Source organism: Arvicanthis niloticus, chromosome 3 (genome assembly GCF_011762505.2).
Source record: "Arvicanthis niloticus isolate mArvNil1 chromosome 3, mArvNil1.pat.X, whole genome shotgun sequence".
Lineage (NCBI taxonomy): Eukaryota > Metazoa > Chordata > Mammalia > Rodentia > Muridae > Arvicanthis > Arvicanthis niloticus.
This window is the reverse complement of record NC_047660.1, coordinates 137486801-137501023: the sequence shown is the minus strand read 5'-3', so window position 1 is coordinate 137501023 and position 14223 is coordinate 137486801. Positions and strand designations below refer to the sequence as shown.

The 14223-nt window shown below is 51.8% G+C and overlaps 1 protein-coding gene across 2 annotated transcripts; it reads left to right on the top strand.

Annotated features, from left to right (window-relative positions):
• Nucleotides 1-1524: 1524 nt before the first annotated feature.
• Nucleotides 1525-3210, top strand: Tincr (TINCR ubiquitin domain containing). Of its 2 annotated transcripts, none has more exons than XM_076932018.1 (3): nucleotides 1525-1941; nucleotides 2507-2598; nucleotides 3070-3210. In XM_076932018.1, the coding sequence occupies exons 1-2, from the start codon at nucleotides 1670-1672 to the stop codon at nucleotides 2508-2510; spliced, it is 276 nt and encodes a 91-aa protein (XP_076788133.1). In that variant the 5' UTR covers nucleotides 1525-1669; the 3' UTR covers nucleotides 2511-2598; nucleotides 3070-3210. The 2 variants fall into 2 exon arrangements, with proteins under 2 accessions (XP_076788133.1, XP_076788134.1); XM_076932019.1 differs by lacking the exon at nucleotides 3070-3210 and adding an exon at nucleotides 2817-2960.
• The last annotated feature ends 11013 nt before the right edge of the window (nucleotides 3211-14223 follow it).

Sequence of the window (14223 nt, the reverse complement as noted above, 5' to 3'; positions counted from 1 at the left end):
CAAAACAACAAAAAGAACTTCATGGGGGTTGGGGATGAAGCTCCCTGGCAGAGCCCCACCTAGAATCTCCCCAGTGAGGGGCTGGGGGCATTGTCAGGGGTGAAGCTCTGCCCATACTTCTCCAGTGAAAGCTGGGGGCATGGTCAGGGGAGGCCTTTCCCTATCATATGTCCACCCTTGGTTTTCATTTTTAGTTTTACATGAAGGTTTTTTCATAAACCTGATATGTTGTCTGTCTAGTTTTCTAATTGTTGGTTTCTAAAAGTTTTTTACATACGGTGGAAGTAGGTCTTTTGTCTCTTTTGACTATTGGAAATTTTCAATTGCTTTGTTGCAGTTTTCATGTATGAAGTGTTTGTGTGTAGGTATTTTATATTTGCATGTTGTCAGTTATTAATCTCTCAATTAAAGGCTCCCTATACAGACACTTACTGAATTGTGTGGGTGGTGAATGCAGGCGAATAAGACAATTAATGTCACTCTGTACAGCATACTGAGATAATATGTTTTTCCTGTATATTCTCCTACCTGTCTTTTTTGGGGGTGATGTGGGTCATGATCTCACTTTGTAGATAAGGTTGGCCTCAGACTCACAGATATCTGTCTGTCTCTGTCTCCCAAGTGCTGGGATTAAAGACTTATGCCACCAAAATGTCACTTGTGCTAAATTTTTAGAATGTTTAGTTTTTCTTTTTGGAGTCAAATTTAACACCTAGAATGCTCTCTCAGCATTGCCATTCCTGGATGAGTATAAGCCAGAGCCCTGTGACAACAATGTCATTTTACAAGACCCCAGTAGACAGGCAGAGACACTGAGGTAGGGGGAGGAGGGGTTGTGGCAGGGGATGGATGACAGGGTTAGAGATTACCACTGCATTGTTGCTGGTGACAAATGCCCAGAGTTTGTGTGTCAGAGGTCAAGTGTACAGTACAGACTGCTCTACCCAGTCAGACAGCAGGAGCAGCAGGGAGGGAAAGAGTGTGCTTGCGTAAGTGTGCCGGAGAGGCAGCCAGCACCCGGAAGAAGGCTGTAAGGATCGGGGAGGCTGGGGCTCCCTTTTCTCCTCATCAGACACTTGCTGAGCTGTGTGGGTGGTGAATGTGGGCAAATGGAAATGTTGAATTCTTACCCATTCCCTGAAGCCACACTTCAGTAGCCATGTGGATGGGGTTCTTCCAGCTCAAACCCTGTCTGTCTCTTAGGCCATGGTGATCAGAGGCTGGAGAAGCTGCCCCTGTTCCCAACTCGATGGCCATAGAGAGCAAAGGCCTAAGATTGAGGTTTCTTTGGAGCCCACAGACACAAAGCCAGTGCAACTATAGAGTAGGGAGGGAGCTCTAGAGTGCTCCCTGGAGGAATAACTGCTGTCCGTGCCATCCTTCTGTACCCTTCACTTCCTCTGCTTCAAAAGCAAGACCCAACTCCACTCCTCCAACACACAAGGTGCTCCATCCTGTCACAGTGGCTTTGCATAGCTGCGTTCTTTGTCCCAGGGCCTTTGATGTATGCTGTGCACAGGAAAAAGGTTTGCCATGGAGGCCTGGGCTGGGCCAGCTGATGTCACCACCCCTGTGGGCTGCTCCTGCAGCAGGGCGTGCCTAGAAGGGGTGGAGGCGGCTGGCTCAGCCGGTCTGGCAGGTGCTGACCTGTGAGAGTCTCAAGCTGGCAATGGCCATGGAGGAGCTGCGTCGAGGGCTGTCCCTGTCCCGCTGGAAGCGCTACCACATTAAGGTACACCTAGCTGACGAGGCATTGCTACTGCCACTGACCGTGCGGCCCCACGACACACTAAGCGACCTGCGCGCACAGCTAGTGTGTCAGGGTGTGAGCTCTTGGCGCAGAACCTTCTACTACAACGCTAGGCCGCTGCCTGACCATCAGACAGTTCGTGAGGCACGCCTGCAGGACGGCTCAGTATTGCTTCTGCTCAGCGACACCAGGTGACCAGGGACCTGGGCTGGAACCTGGGCTGGGACTTGGGCTGGGACCTGGTAGGATCCTGAGCTTTGGCTTATGGAGGTTGGCCCAGTGGGATGGTGGTGGCTCAGGGACAAGGTGAGAAAGGCCCCTGTGACCCTGCCCTCTTCCTCTCAGCTCCATTAGCTCTGTTGATCTGTGTTGCAGGCTCCAGGGGTGGCTCTGGGGACTCCCTGCCCTACTCTCTATGTACCTAGCTCTGGCTCTGGACGTCTCTCTGTATCTGTGTCCTGGTCTCTGTCTCTCTCTGCACACTGCCATCTGTTCCTTCATGTTTCTGTGTGTCTCCATCTCTCTTTCAGTTTCTGCCCACTCAACTCAGAGGACGAACAGCCTTGGGTCACTACTGCACTCCCTATCCCAAGCCCACACCCGGTACCTACACCGTGCTCAGTGTCTCTAGTGGGGCCAGGGTGTTTAGTACATCTCCACCAGTATGAAGACACTCCAGCTCAACCTGGACTAGCTGGAAAGGCCTGGAAGCAAGTGCTTTTGTCCTTACCATGTGTCTTTATGTCCACCCCTCAGGTAGGAGATGGAGGAGACGGAGCGATGATTTCAGGGACAAACTGGCCCAGGCACCACACCTCTCTGTTCCTGGGAGCCCAGTCTTACTCCAGGTAAGCTGCTCAAATGTTAGGCCTGAGAGATGGTGGAATATACAGGTGGGGAAACTGAGGGCCCATGGGGTGGGCAAACTAGCCTCATCCTCCCATCTGCTAATGTTGGCTCAGCACTGGTGTCCCTAGCTTTCTGTGTGACCTTGAGAAATTCTCTGCTCTCCTCTGGACTCCTTACTATGATGCAGATCTAAACTGACTGTCCTTCATGGGCTTAGGTGCACAAGTACTCTGCCTGCAATTCCTGTAACAGGCACCAGGATGCAAGGAGCAGCTTTGCCTGCAATTCCTATGATGTCCACCAGGGGGATCCAGACACTGTGACTGCTACAGAAGGGCCTCAGGATTGTGGGTGATCACAGCACTGCCTCCCACACCCAAACCCAGGCTGTTTGGAGAAGGGAAGAAGGGTCCTTGGCCTGGAAACTGCTAATCCACATTCCTGGGTCCGCATGTCCCTTCCTGATCCAGGTACTGGGCTCCCAGGGAGATGCAACTCTCCAGCCTGCTGATGCCCACTGCTTCTGGTGTTCCTGATGGTGACTTCTGACACTGTTGTCCAGTCCTCCATCCCCCCAGCAAGGAACATTCCCTCAGGAGCCTCTGCTTCCTGGATCCCCCTCTGTCCATCTCCAGGGCACAGCCTCCTCAGGGAAGCTCTCTAGTCAACAGGCACAGTTCCTTCTTTGGAGGGCCCACGACGCTGAAGGACACACTGATCCAGGGCGGCCTGGTGAGCCGTGCCTGTGCAGAGTGGTCTGAGTGTGATTGCTCTGCTGCTCCACTGACTCTGCAGAGCTCTGTGACCCTGTCCCCGTTGTTCCCGGCCCCTCCCCCACTTGCTGGAGACTACACTGTAAGCCCAGAGAGAAACAGTGTTTTAATTAAGAGTTGCACAGGCTGCAGGGGGCAGAGCAGGGTAGCCAGGGACTGAGTCTTGGCCTTTGGAAGCAGGGTTGCCGGACATGCGCAATTGTGCCAGACCCTGGCGGTTTGGATCCCTCTCTGCCTCCCCAGTCTCCTTCCAGATCCACCAGGCTGTTGTTCAGCTGTGAGAAAAGCTGCTGTCCCTGTGGGAGAGCTGCTGAGGGGTTGAGGGGAGGCTGGCATTGAGGGGCAAGAGAAAGCATTTTGACATTTAACAAACACTATGCAAATTGCATGCAAATCACCACTCATTCCTTAAGGCGGACAGCCTTAGCGTGTTCAGAAATAATAATGTAGAGCCTGTCCCTTGGTCCCCATCCTGGCGGTCTTCCCCTCCCCTGCCCTCCTCCCTCCCTCCCTCTCTCTCTTTCCCTCCTACCCATCCCATTTTTGATCCAGAGCCCTGATATGGATGTAAACAACCCAGATGGCTGCCTTCACCCTGTTTTCCAGACCAGAGAACCAAGGCCTAAGGTCCCAAAGCCACAATGTGAAAAGCATGTCCCCTCTCCCCAACAGAGAAAAGGTGACATGAGGCGGCTCCCAGCCTATGGTAGCTTGCAACAGCCCAGGGGAACTGTGGTGTGGAAGGTCAGGCTGCTGAGTGTGGGCCAACCACAAGCTCACACTGTTCCTGCTTCCTGAGATCTCCCTGAATTCTGGCCACAGGCCCATCTGCTTTTTTTTTCCTACCCCACCCTCTTTGTTTTTTACAAACTCCTATTTATTCTACAAAAGCCTACCTTCAATGTCTCATTTATGCACTGCCATTCCTGATACTCCAGTAATAGTCTTCAGTTCCCTTTGGGTCCCTGCTATGCCAGCACTATGCTCCTGTCTTAGGCCTGAGTCATGAACTCAGGTTAGGTAGGAGGCTCATTCCATCTCTGTGAACTCACTTCAGGAGACCCAAGGTCATCTACGCTGAGCTCTAGGTACAGAGGTGCCATTTTGAATGTGTATCAAATAAAAGACTGAAAACAAAGCAGGTGCCTGCAGTGACCCGGCTTCCTTCTCTGTACTGTCCTCCCCCATGGCTCCTACTCCAGGTGACACAGCCAGCCGCCCATTCTCCCTCCAGGGCTTGACTGGCTTCAGGCCCCACCCAGCCAGCACACCCTAGCTGGGGCAGGAAGTTTCAGGTGAGACTTGGCAGCTTTTCCAGTCTCATTGAGTCCTATGGTATCCAGGGAGGAGCCAATCCCTGCTCTGGAGCCCACCCCTGCTGGGTCCCAGCAGCAGCAGCAGCAGCAAGGACAGGGAGCAAGAATCCCACAGTGCTCCTTGCACAGGTGCTCCCCCTGCAGTCCAGCCCACTTGGCCAAGCACTTGCAGGATACTGTGCCATTTGCTAGAGACCCAGTTGGGCTTTGTGAAGGACCCAGCACAGGAGAGCCAGAGGCCACAGAGGGGACAACCTCCCTGTGATTTTCCCTGAAGACCTGTTTCTGTGCTGGGCATAATCTGTGCAGAGTTTTTTTTAAAACTAGAGAAGGCTCAGAGTGTGGTCAGGAGGTAGAGGCCTGCCTAGAATCCCCCAGTGAGGGACTGGGGTGTGGTCAGGGATGGAATCCCTCTTGGAGGCCACTCCTATACCTCCTTGAGGGACTGTAGGGGGTGGAGGCTAATATTGATTGACACCCACTCTAACGTCTTGTACTCTGAGCTAAGATCTCACTGGCCCTCACACTGAGACTGTATGAAAGCCGTAGGACGTTAGCACAGTTCACTGTGCTCCCTGTCATGCCCCGACCCCTTCCCCCTTTGTTTTTAGCTTATTTTTGTCTTTTTGAGACAGACTTGTTATGCTTTAGCCCAGACTGGCCTTAAACTGGCAACCATTCTCCTGCTTCAGGATCCTTTCACCCTTCAGTTTCAAAAGCACTTCTTTGGGGGAGGTTTCCAAATGATGCATGTTCCCTTAGTTTAAAAAATTGTTTGAGAAAAGGTCTCAGCTGGCCTGGAATTTGATATATAGACCAGGCTGGTCTTGAACTCACAAAGATCCTCCCCCGTCTGCCCTGTCTGTCTGCTGGGATTAAAGGCATGGCTACCTCATGGTTGTAATTTTTCTTTTTCTTTTAACTTACATTTATTTATTTATTTATTTATTTATTTATTTATTTATTTATTATGCTGTAATTTATTCAGAGTTTATTTCCCTGCAGCTGGGTCTGGCATTCAGTAACCAGGTAGCAGGCATATGGGGTACACAGCCCCACCTCCATTCTGCTCCTGTCACTGTGGCCCCAGGATGCTCTGGTTCCATTGGATCAAAATCCTCAGCACCCAGCTCCTTGTTCTGTGATAAATGGGTAGAACTCAGAATTAGCCATTGATTGGATGACAGAGAGCCCAGAACACCATTTGCACAGGGAGTTGATGGAGCCAGACAGAGCTCCGCAGAGAGAAGTAACTGTCCCTCTCTACGCTTTTGTATCCTCATGGAGGGGGGCTTCATGGGTGTCAGTCTGAGTTATAAAAATTTAGAGACAGGGACATAATGGTGCACTCTAATCTCAACACTACGGAGGCAGAAGCGGGACAAACATCATGAGTTTGAAGTAAGCCTGGCCTACAGATGGAGTTCCAAAATAGCCACGGCTACAGGGCAAGACTGAGTCTTGCAGGGGAGGAAGAGATGCAGGCAGGGTGTTTGCTCTCATGTCTCATGCACCGAGTTTTATGTGTGAGGCAGCGAGCAGCGGCTGAGAGGGCTCAGAGGAAGTGTCTACAAGAGTACAGCAGCGGCTCAGCATGTGCCAAGGTCCTGGGGCAGAGCAGTCTGGCACATTGGAGGCTCCCTCTCCATAAGACACTGAGGTTGGGGAGTGGCTGCTGTGGAAGCCAGCAGGATTCACTGCTTGGCACCCATATCCTCCCTCTAACTCCAACGCTTTCCAGAAAAACAAGTTCACATTCCAAAAATTGCACTTTTGCAGAGAAGCCCCTCAAACCCGGGAACAGATGGTATTTATCAGCTGTTGGTGTGAAGGCAGAAGTCAGAGGTTGGCCTGGAGTTGGTCTGGGGCTTGAACTCAGGCTGTCAGGCTTGGCACCAAGCCCCTGCTAAGCCATCTCTGAGAGCTAAGTTTGTACCCAGCAGTTAAATGCTTTCCTTGGTTTATTTCATCCTGACAGTAGTGGGGGCTGTGATCACCCCATTTTGTAAGGACTTGCCTAACTCCTGAGTTTAAGATTCTGAACAGGGAGGGTTTGGATTTGAGATCGTTTAAAAATTGTGATGGGGCCAGGGAAGCATCACAGATGGTCACAGGCTCCAGTTCAGCCCAGGATGCATCTCTCTATTCCCTGTGCTGGAGCCACAGCAGCCTCTCTGGGGCCAGAATCCTAAGGGATGGAAAAGCAGATTATGTGTCTGTGTGGTATTGGGGTTGGGCAGGGGAGCCGCTGGGGAGAGCTGAGATGTAAATACCTGCTGGGCGAACTAGAGCAGGATGGGCCTTCCTCTCAGATCATATCTTACAGGGGAGCACACTGAGACAGAGGGCAAGCTGGGTCAGTTGCATGGGGAAACTGAGGTACTATGACCATGATGACTGATGACACACATAAACAAAGGCACAAATACATGTGAAATAATAATTTACATAATAGAAAAACTTAAGAGCTTGATACTGTTGCCATGGCCACAAGCCTATGTAGATGGTTTCTTAGCAGTTACATATTTATTTAAGCATCTATATTCTCAATCTTACCCCACAAGGCAGCAAGTGGGCCAGTAGCCAGCAGATTGAGCCCCAGGTTCTGTATCTGTAGGGTGCCCTTGATGGGCCATCCAAGATGTAAGCTGCAGATTCTCATAGTCATCAATGTTACCAGAATTCTCAGCCTTCTACAGCCCCAAGCTGCCCTGAGCACACATGTACACAAACACACACAAGGCCAACTGCCTGAGACATATAAGGGGGTCGATGAGATGGCTCTATGGTGGCATGCCACCAAGCCAGACAATCTGAATTCAATCCCTGAACCAGGAACATGGAAGGAGACCCACCTTCTACAGTCATCTGACCTCCACACAGATGATAATTAAATAAATGAAAAACAAAGATGCTCCAGCCAGCAGGAAGCCTTCCCCACCATGTCCCCTCCCAAAGCTCCTGCACAGCCTGTCCTAGGCCAGCTATCTGGGGACAATTACAGTGTCTCAGACACCGCACAGACAGGTCTCATGTTTAATTCATCCTGAGATAATGACAGCCGTAGGGAGAAGGCAGCAACCTGAACCCTCCTGACCAGCAGTGCTTGAGGTTGGGTACCAACTGGGAGTTTGTGTCCTGCACTTGGCTCAGGGTCCCTGGATGTAGGTCGTTCTTCCAGGGGATGTGGGGTCCTATAAAGGAAGATGCTGACAGGGGCCATGCGTTGGGAGACCCTAGTGTGAGCTGATGGACACAATCCACACCTCTCCTCCCATCTGCACCCTGGCATAGGTCATGTGACTGCTGCATTGCACATACAGGTGGGTCAGAAGACTGGAACAGCTGGGGATGAAGCAAGGGGACGTTAGGATGACGGAATGGGCACCGTGTCAGAGCTGAGTGGGCCACACTGACTGCCTGAGACCCTGTGGTTACTGTTGTTACATCAGCTGACCCCTCCTCCATAGCAACTGACGAGGAGTAGTGAGGGGCCAGGGACAGAGGTGGGAAGGGACAGGACAGATATGTGTAATCTCACACTCACACACACACACACTGACTCATCATGGTGTATGTAGAAATTTACTTGTGTAAATTACATGTGTGTGGGACGGTGCACAATGAGTATAGTTGTCTGTGGTGGCCAGAGGAGGGCATTAGATACCTGATCCTGGAGCCATGGGACGTGTGGCCCTGAACTCTGGTTCTGCCGGAGCAACACTGTTCCTAAACGTCTCGAGCAGCTCCATAAAAGAAAAAAAAAAAGCCAATGATAGTGGCCCATTCCCTTAATCCCAGCACACTGGAGGGTCTCTGTGAGTTCAGGCTCAGCCTGGATACACAGAAAGTTCCAGGACAGCCAAGAATATGTAGAGAGACACTTTCTCAAAATAAATAATTGTAAATAAATATATTGAAAAAACACTCTGGGCACTGATTGCTCCATACTTGTCTGGAATCCACCCTGTCTCTAGGGACTGAGAGCTGCCCCTAGGCCTATGAAGTGAAATCTCTTGCTGGCCAGATTTCAAGCCAAGAGTCTAGCCTGGGGTCGCACCTGAACAGTCAGGAAGTGGGGCACTGAGCTCAGGGCATATGGGAAAGCTCAATCTCTACAGCCCAGAGAAAGGCAGAGCAATCCCTGGGCTGCACAGCACAATGGGCAAAGAGGAGCCTGGCCGTTGGCATCATCCAAAGGCCTGGATCAGGGTTGGCTGCAGCAGACTGGGATGAGGATGCACCTAGCAGCCAGTGGTACCCAGTGTTTCCATGGTAACCTGGCAGGGGCCAGGCCAAAGCAATTAGGTATCCTGAGGAGCAATAGCTAAAAATAGCACAGGCCCCACAGGGCTCCTTAGTGCTGGGCTTTTGGCAGCCTGTCTGTCCTGTCTGTCCTCCCTGCTCTTGAGGATAGGACATGATGATGGCTGCCCCAGACCCCAAACCCCAGCCCTGCCCACGGGCATGGTTCATGCTGGCTCCCTCTCCTTCCCATGGTACTCTGCCCATGGATGAACCAGCGCTGCAGTCCTGTTTGCTTCTCACCACAGTCTGATGGTGGATCTCTACTGAGTTTGTGAGTCCCAAGGCAGGAAGACCATGACCTAGGCCTGGCTTTTCTGAGTAGGACTTGGCACAATAAATGTGGAACCAACATACTCTATACAAGAAAATGGATCCGCTAGAAGAAATTACAATGGACTATTTTACTTTATTTTCAGACATAGTCTCATGCAGCCCAGGCTGGCCTCAAATTCACTGTGTAGCTAAGAATGAACCTGAACTCCTGATGTTCTGGCACCCACCTCCTAAGTTCTGTGAAGGGGTGTGTGCCACCTCGCCCTGCTACTCAGTACTGGGGTTAAAACCAGGGCCCTGGTCATGCTGGTGAGCACCATCTGAGCTCCATCCCTACCAGAGCAGGCTCACTCACAGACCTAGTCAGTCACTGGCCCAATTTGCAGTTGATGGCCTGGCTGTGTGATCTTAGGCAGCTGACTCATGTCTCTGGTCCCTTCCCACCATAGAGAATCTCAACAGTGAGAAAGAGGAAATTCTAGAATCCAAAATATGAGTATCAGAAAGGTTCAGAATCCTACATCATTTGCAACTTATGATGCCAGGCTACCATAATGAGAGACAAGTCCCAGCTCCCTTGTCCTATGTCCTAGGCATCAACTCAGGCTGGCAGCAGATTCCAAAACCATCCAGGACCCAGGCTCTGATTCTCAACTCCCAACTTGCATGTTAGGGCACATAATGACTGCCCAGTACTGCCTGGCCACCATGTAGGTTGTTGGTGGCGGTGGTGGTGGTGGTGGTAAGCAGAAGCAAAGGAAACCGGTTGCCATCAGCATTGCTGGAGGTTAAAGCCTGGGGCTAAACATATGGTTTCTTCACTGGTTTTATTGTTCACAGATCTCTCACTGCAGGGGAAGCTGGGAAATGTAGTTCTCCCTAATTGCAACTGAGAAAGTGGGGAGTGGCTACTGAAGCCCAGTGCATCATATTACCACAGTCTTATGGGAGTTAGATGCTCTGCCTTTGCACGGCTGCTTACCCCCCACTCACAGGCTCTCGCTTCATTCTTTAGGTCTTTTTCTCCAACAGTCTCTCCCCCATGGTTGTCTGACCACACTGTTTAAAGTCTCAGCTGCCCTCCGTCCCCATACCCTTCCTGCTAATAGTGAGTAGAAAATGGGGTGGGGTGGGGTGGGACTGTTCATTTCCGGTTGAACTCCTGCTGTCTCTCCTCCTGCCGACCCATCTTCTCCCTTCCATTCCTTTCTACTCTGACAACTGGCAACGCTTTATCCCTGTTTATGCCTCTTGGAAGCAAAGAGCCCAGGATGACCCTGGAGGCCCAGGAGGCACTCCAGGCTAAGTTCTCCCCCCAACCACCCATGACATGGCAGCTGCTACACTGAATCACCACCCAGTAAGATGAAATTTCTACTTCAAAATAAGGCCTCAGCCTGGGGGAGTCGCTCTGAAACAGGGCTCCATGTAGCCCAGGCTGCTTAGGAAGCCCTTGTGTAGCCGAGGATGATCTCCTGATGGTACTTCCTGGGTGCCAGCTTCTGGGTGTGTGGGTTGGAACTCAGTGCTTTGCGTCTGCTCCTGGGCTGAGGGCTCTATCCGCAGGGTCTGGCCATGTAGCCTAGGCTGGCTTCAAATCAATATCCTCCTGCCTCAGCCTCCCTGGTGTTGATGACAGGCATGTTCCCAACTCCCCGGCATCAGTTCTTTTCTTCTTTGGACATCGAGATTCTCCTGAGAAATGGAGTTCTTTGCTTTACTGAAGGTTACCCCAATGTCTCAGTCCACCCAGGCCCACAGAGTCCACACTCCATACCTCCTCCACCTTCCCCCACCACCGGGCCTCCCAGTGCCAGGATTCTGTTTAGTTTAATAATCTTCTGAAAGTTTAATTGTTCTTTTATTCATCCATGACCTTTCTCTCTCATCTGGAGACGTATTTATGGCTAATCTACAAACTTCAAGAACCAGATCTATTTGCAAAACCAATTACCTGCATATGCAAATGAGGCTTTGCCATCCAGGTCCCTGGGCCAGCTGGTGGGGGCGGTGGTGGGGAGGGGAGTGGCTCTGCCTCACAATTCCTGAAGCTCTGACTGGGGTTCCTGGAGTTAATGAGAGTTCTAGGGATCAGTGAGGACCCAGGGCGCCCTCCTCCCTAACAGGCCTCCTCAAGTGATGGGCAAGAGAGCTTGTCCCTGTCTCCTTGATGCATGCATGCATCCATCCATGTGCTCATTCATTCAACCAGTCTGCATTCTGTGTAACAATGCACTGCTGTCCATTCTGCTAGCAGAGATGAGAAGAGCTGGTTGGAAGGGAGAAAGCTCCCATTTGGAATGGGAAAGACAAGATGAGGAGCCATGGACTCTGAAACAGAAGAGGTTGAAGCAAGGGGTCAGGGGTAGAGCCCCTGCCTAGAATACCCCAGTGAAGAGCTGGGGGTTTGATCAGGGCTGGAGCCCCACCTAGAGTCTCTGGGTGAAAGGGTGACCTTTGGCCCAGCAGGAATGAGACCTGCCTCAGGGCCTTTGCACTTGATGTGTCCTCTGCCTGGAATATTCTTCCCAGAGATCTGGGCCAGGCTGTGTCTTCCTGCCAGGGTGCCTCATCGACTGTAGCTGCCGCAGTTGATGAGTCTGTCGGCAGGAGGCTGGAACTAGCTGAGATCTTGACTTAGGCCAAATGTTCCCCATTTCTCAATTGAGAGCATCCAGACTGCTACTTGTGGCCAGGCCAGGGAGGGAGCCCTGGGGAGCTGGGCAGGCTGGGGTCTGAAGCCAGCTACTGCAGCCCACTGCTTTAGGCATTTACAGGGGCTCTGAGGTAAGGAGGTCACTCCTGGATCCTGGGCTGGAAGTGACCCCCCCCCATCCGTAACTTCTCCACCTGAGCAAAAGGCAGCTGTAGCCTTGCTCCCCATGTCTCTATCCTGGCACTGGGGGTCTCTCTCCTTGGGCTTTGTCATACTTCAGGTAGCCATGATTCAGCCCTATTCTCCTTGTCTCCCACTGTTGCTGGTCCCCACCTCTCTCTCTTACATACTCTCCCACAGTATACGCAGAGACAGCAAAGCTGAGGCCGACAACTGCACCCAGCCTGTTCCCCATCCCGGGTCCCACCACAGGGAAAACTACTTTATTCCAGAGTGTAACAGACATCTTCCTTTAGCATGCAGTTCCATTGGCCTATGATACTGTGACATTCCTGCCAGAACCGTCCCCCAGAACTAGTCTTAGAGAGGAAGGCTGATGCTTTGTGATGTTGAGACAGGTCCTGATGGTTTTAGCATGCATGTTCTCAGCCCACATGGAGCCTATTGCCCAGCCCCTTTGGTCTGTCTAAGAACATCCTATCACACCCAGCCTAGAGGGGTTTCAGCAGGTGATGAACAGGGTCTGTAGAAGGTACTGCCTGAATGGAAATAGGATGCATGGGTGGGTGGGTGGATGAAAGGATGGAAGGGTGGGTGGGTGGATGAAAGGATGGAAGGGTGGGTGGGTGGATGGAAGGATGGAAAGGTGGGTGGGTGGATGGAAGGATGGATGGGTGGGTAGAGGGATGGGTGGGTGGGTGGAGGGGTCAGTGGGTAGATGGATGTGCAGAAGGATGGATGGATAAAAGAATGGATGGGTGAGTGAGTGGTTTGGTGAGTTGGGGATAGAGAGACAGATGGATGGAAGAATGCGTAAATATGGTCGGGATGGACGGTTGGTGCCTGGATGGATTGTTGCTGTGGTATTTCCAGCTGTGAGGTCTGTGAGTTGGAATGAACAGTTGCATGCGTGCATGGGTGGAAGAATCGTAGAGGTGTTGAACGAATTCCTCAGTGTTGCTGATGCTGAGTGATGTTTGCTTAGACACCACGTTTGGTGCCATTGTGGTCTGGTAAGTGGCACTGAAACTATTCCGTGACCAGCTGAGATTTGGGGACAGTGAAGGTCTCAGTGTTTGGGGGCCAGATGCCATATGTACTCTTCACTCTGCACTGGAAGAAACCCTACACTCTCTTCTTCGTACTGCACAGAACCCAGCACACCCCCTGGCAACGGCCCCTCTCAACTTCCTTGTCCCCGCCTTCCAGGCCCTTGCTTGAGGCTTGATTCCATCCTGGCCTCCTGCAGATTCAATTACTAGACTGCGGGGTGTGGGCAATTTACTTTCTGGGCTGAGAAGCTGCTCCTGTGTCTTTGTGACTTTTAACAGCTCTGCGACAGGGGATAGAAGAGAGTGGAGTAAGAAACAGACATAGAGAAAAAGACACAGACAAGTGAGAGACAGAGGTCCAGCCTCAGAGATCCGCCCCCTCCCCCCCCCCCCATCACAAAGGAACCCAATTCCAGAGCCCAAGTGTTCCCTCATGATATGTATTGTAGGCAAGGCTCCAGATACAGGCAGGCAGGAGGCAGGCAGACAGACAGACAGACATGCACACAAGCTCTGTAGGAGGAACATCACAGTCCCAGTTCCTCTGGGGAAGAGATTGGGAGTAGTTAAAATAGGACTAAGGCGAGTTAGTGGATAGCCCAGCCAGGAAGGCACCCATGCTTCCCAAGCATGCTCTGAGGTCTCAAATATATTCAAGGTCATTGTTTACTCTGGAGCAGGCTCTGAGGTGGGCAGGGTGGGGGAAGGGCGTCCAGGTGGAGCAGCAAGGCCTTTTGGGCTTGCCCTGGAGGCAGGTGGAGCTGAGAACTTTGCACACAGTGGGGCCTCACCCTGAGCAGCCTGAACCATCCCCATCCTGAAGCCAGGTTCAGAGTCATGGCCTCTAATCTCTCAAGGGTGTTGCTCCCCAGGAGAGGTGTCCAGGGTCCCTGCCCTTTCTGCCTCGCCCTGTGCAGAGCTTACTAAGGCTGTTCCCCAGGGAGCCCGGCCTTGGCATTGAGCAGCTCATGGGACATTGTCCACCCTGTCTGTTCCTGGCATTTCTTCCCTGGCTTCTAGGGGAAGCTGGAGGCCACAGAACTAAGTCATCCCAAGAGGAAAAGTC

Excerpts from the sequence above, each read along its gene's own strand:
- Tincr (XM_076932018.1), top strand. The coding sequence starts at position 1,670 with ATGGCCATGGAGGAGCTGCGTCGAGGGCTGTCCCTGTCCCGCTGGAAG.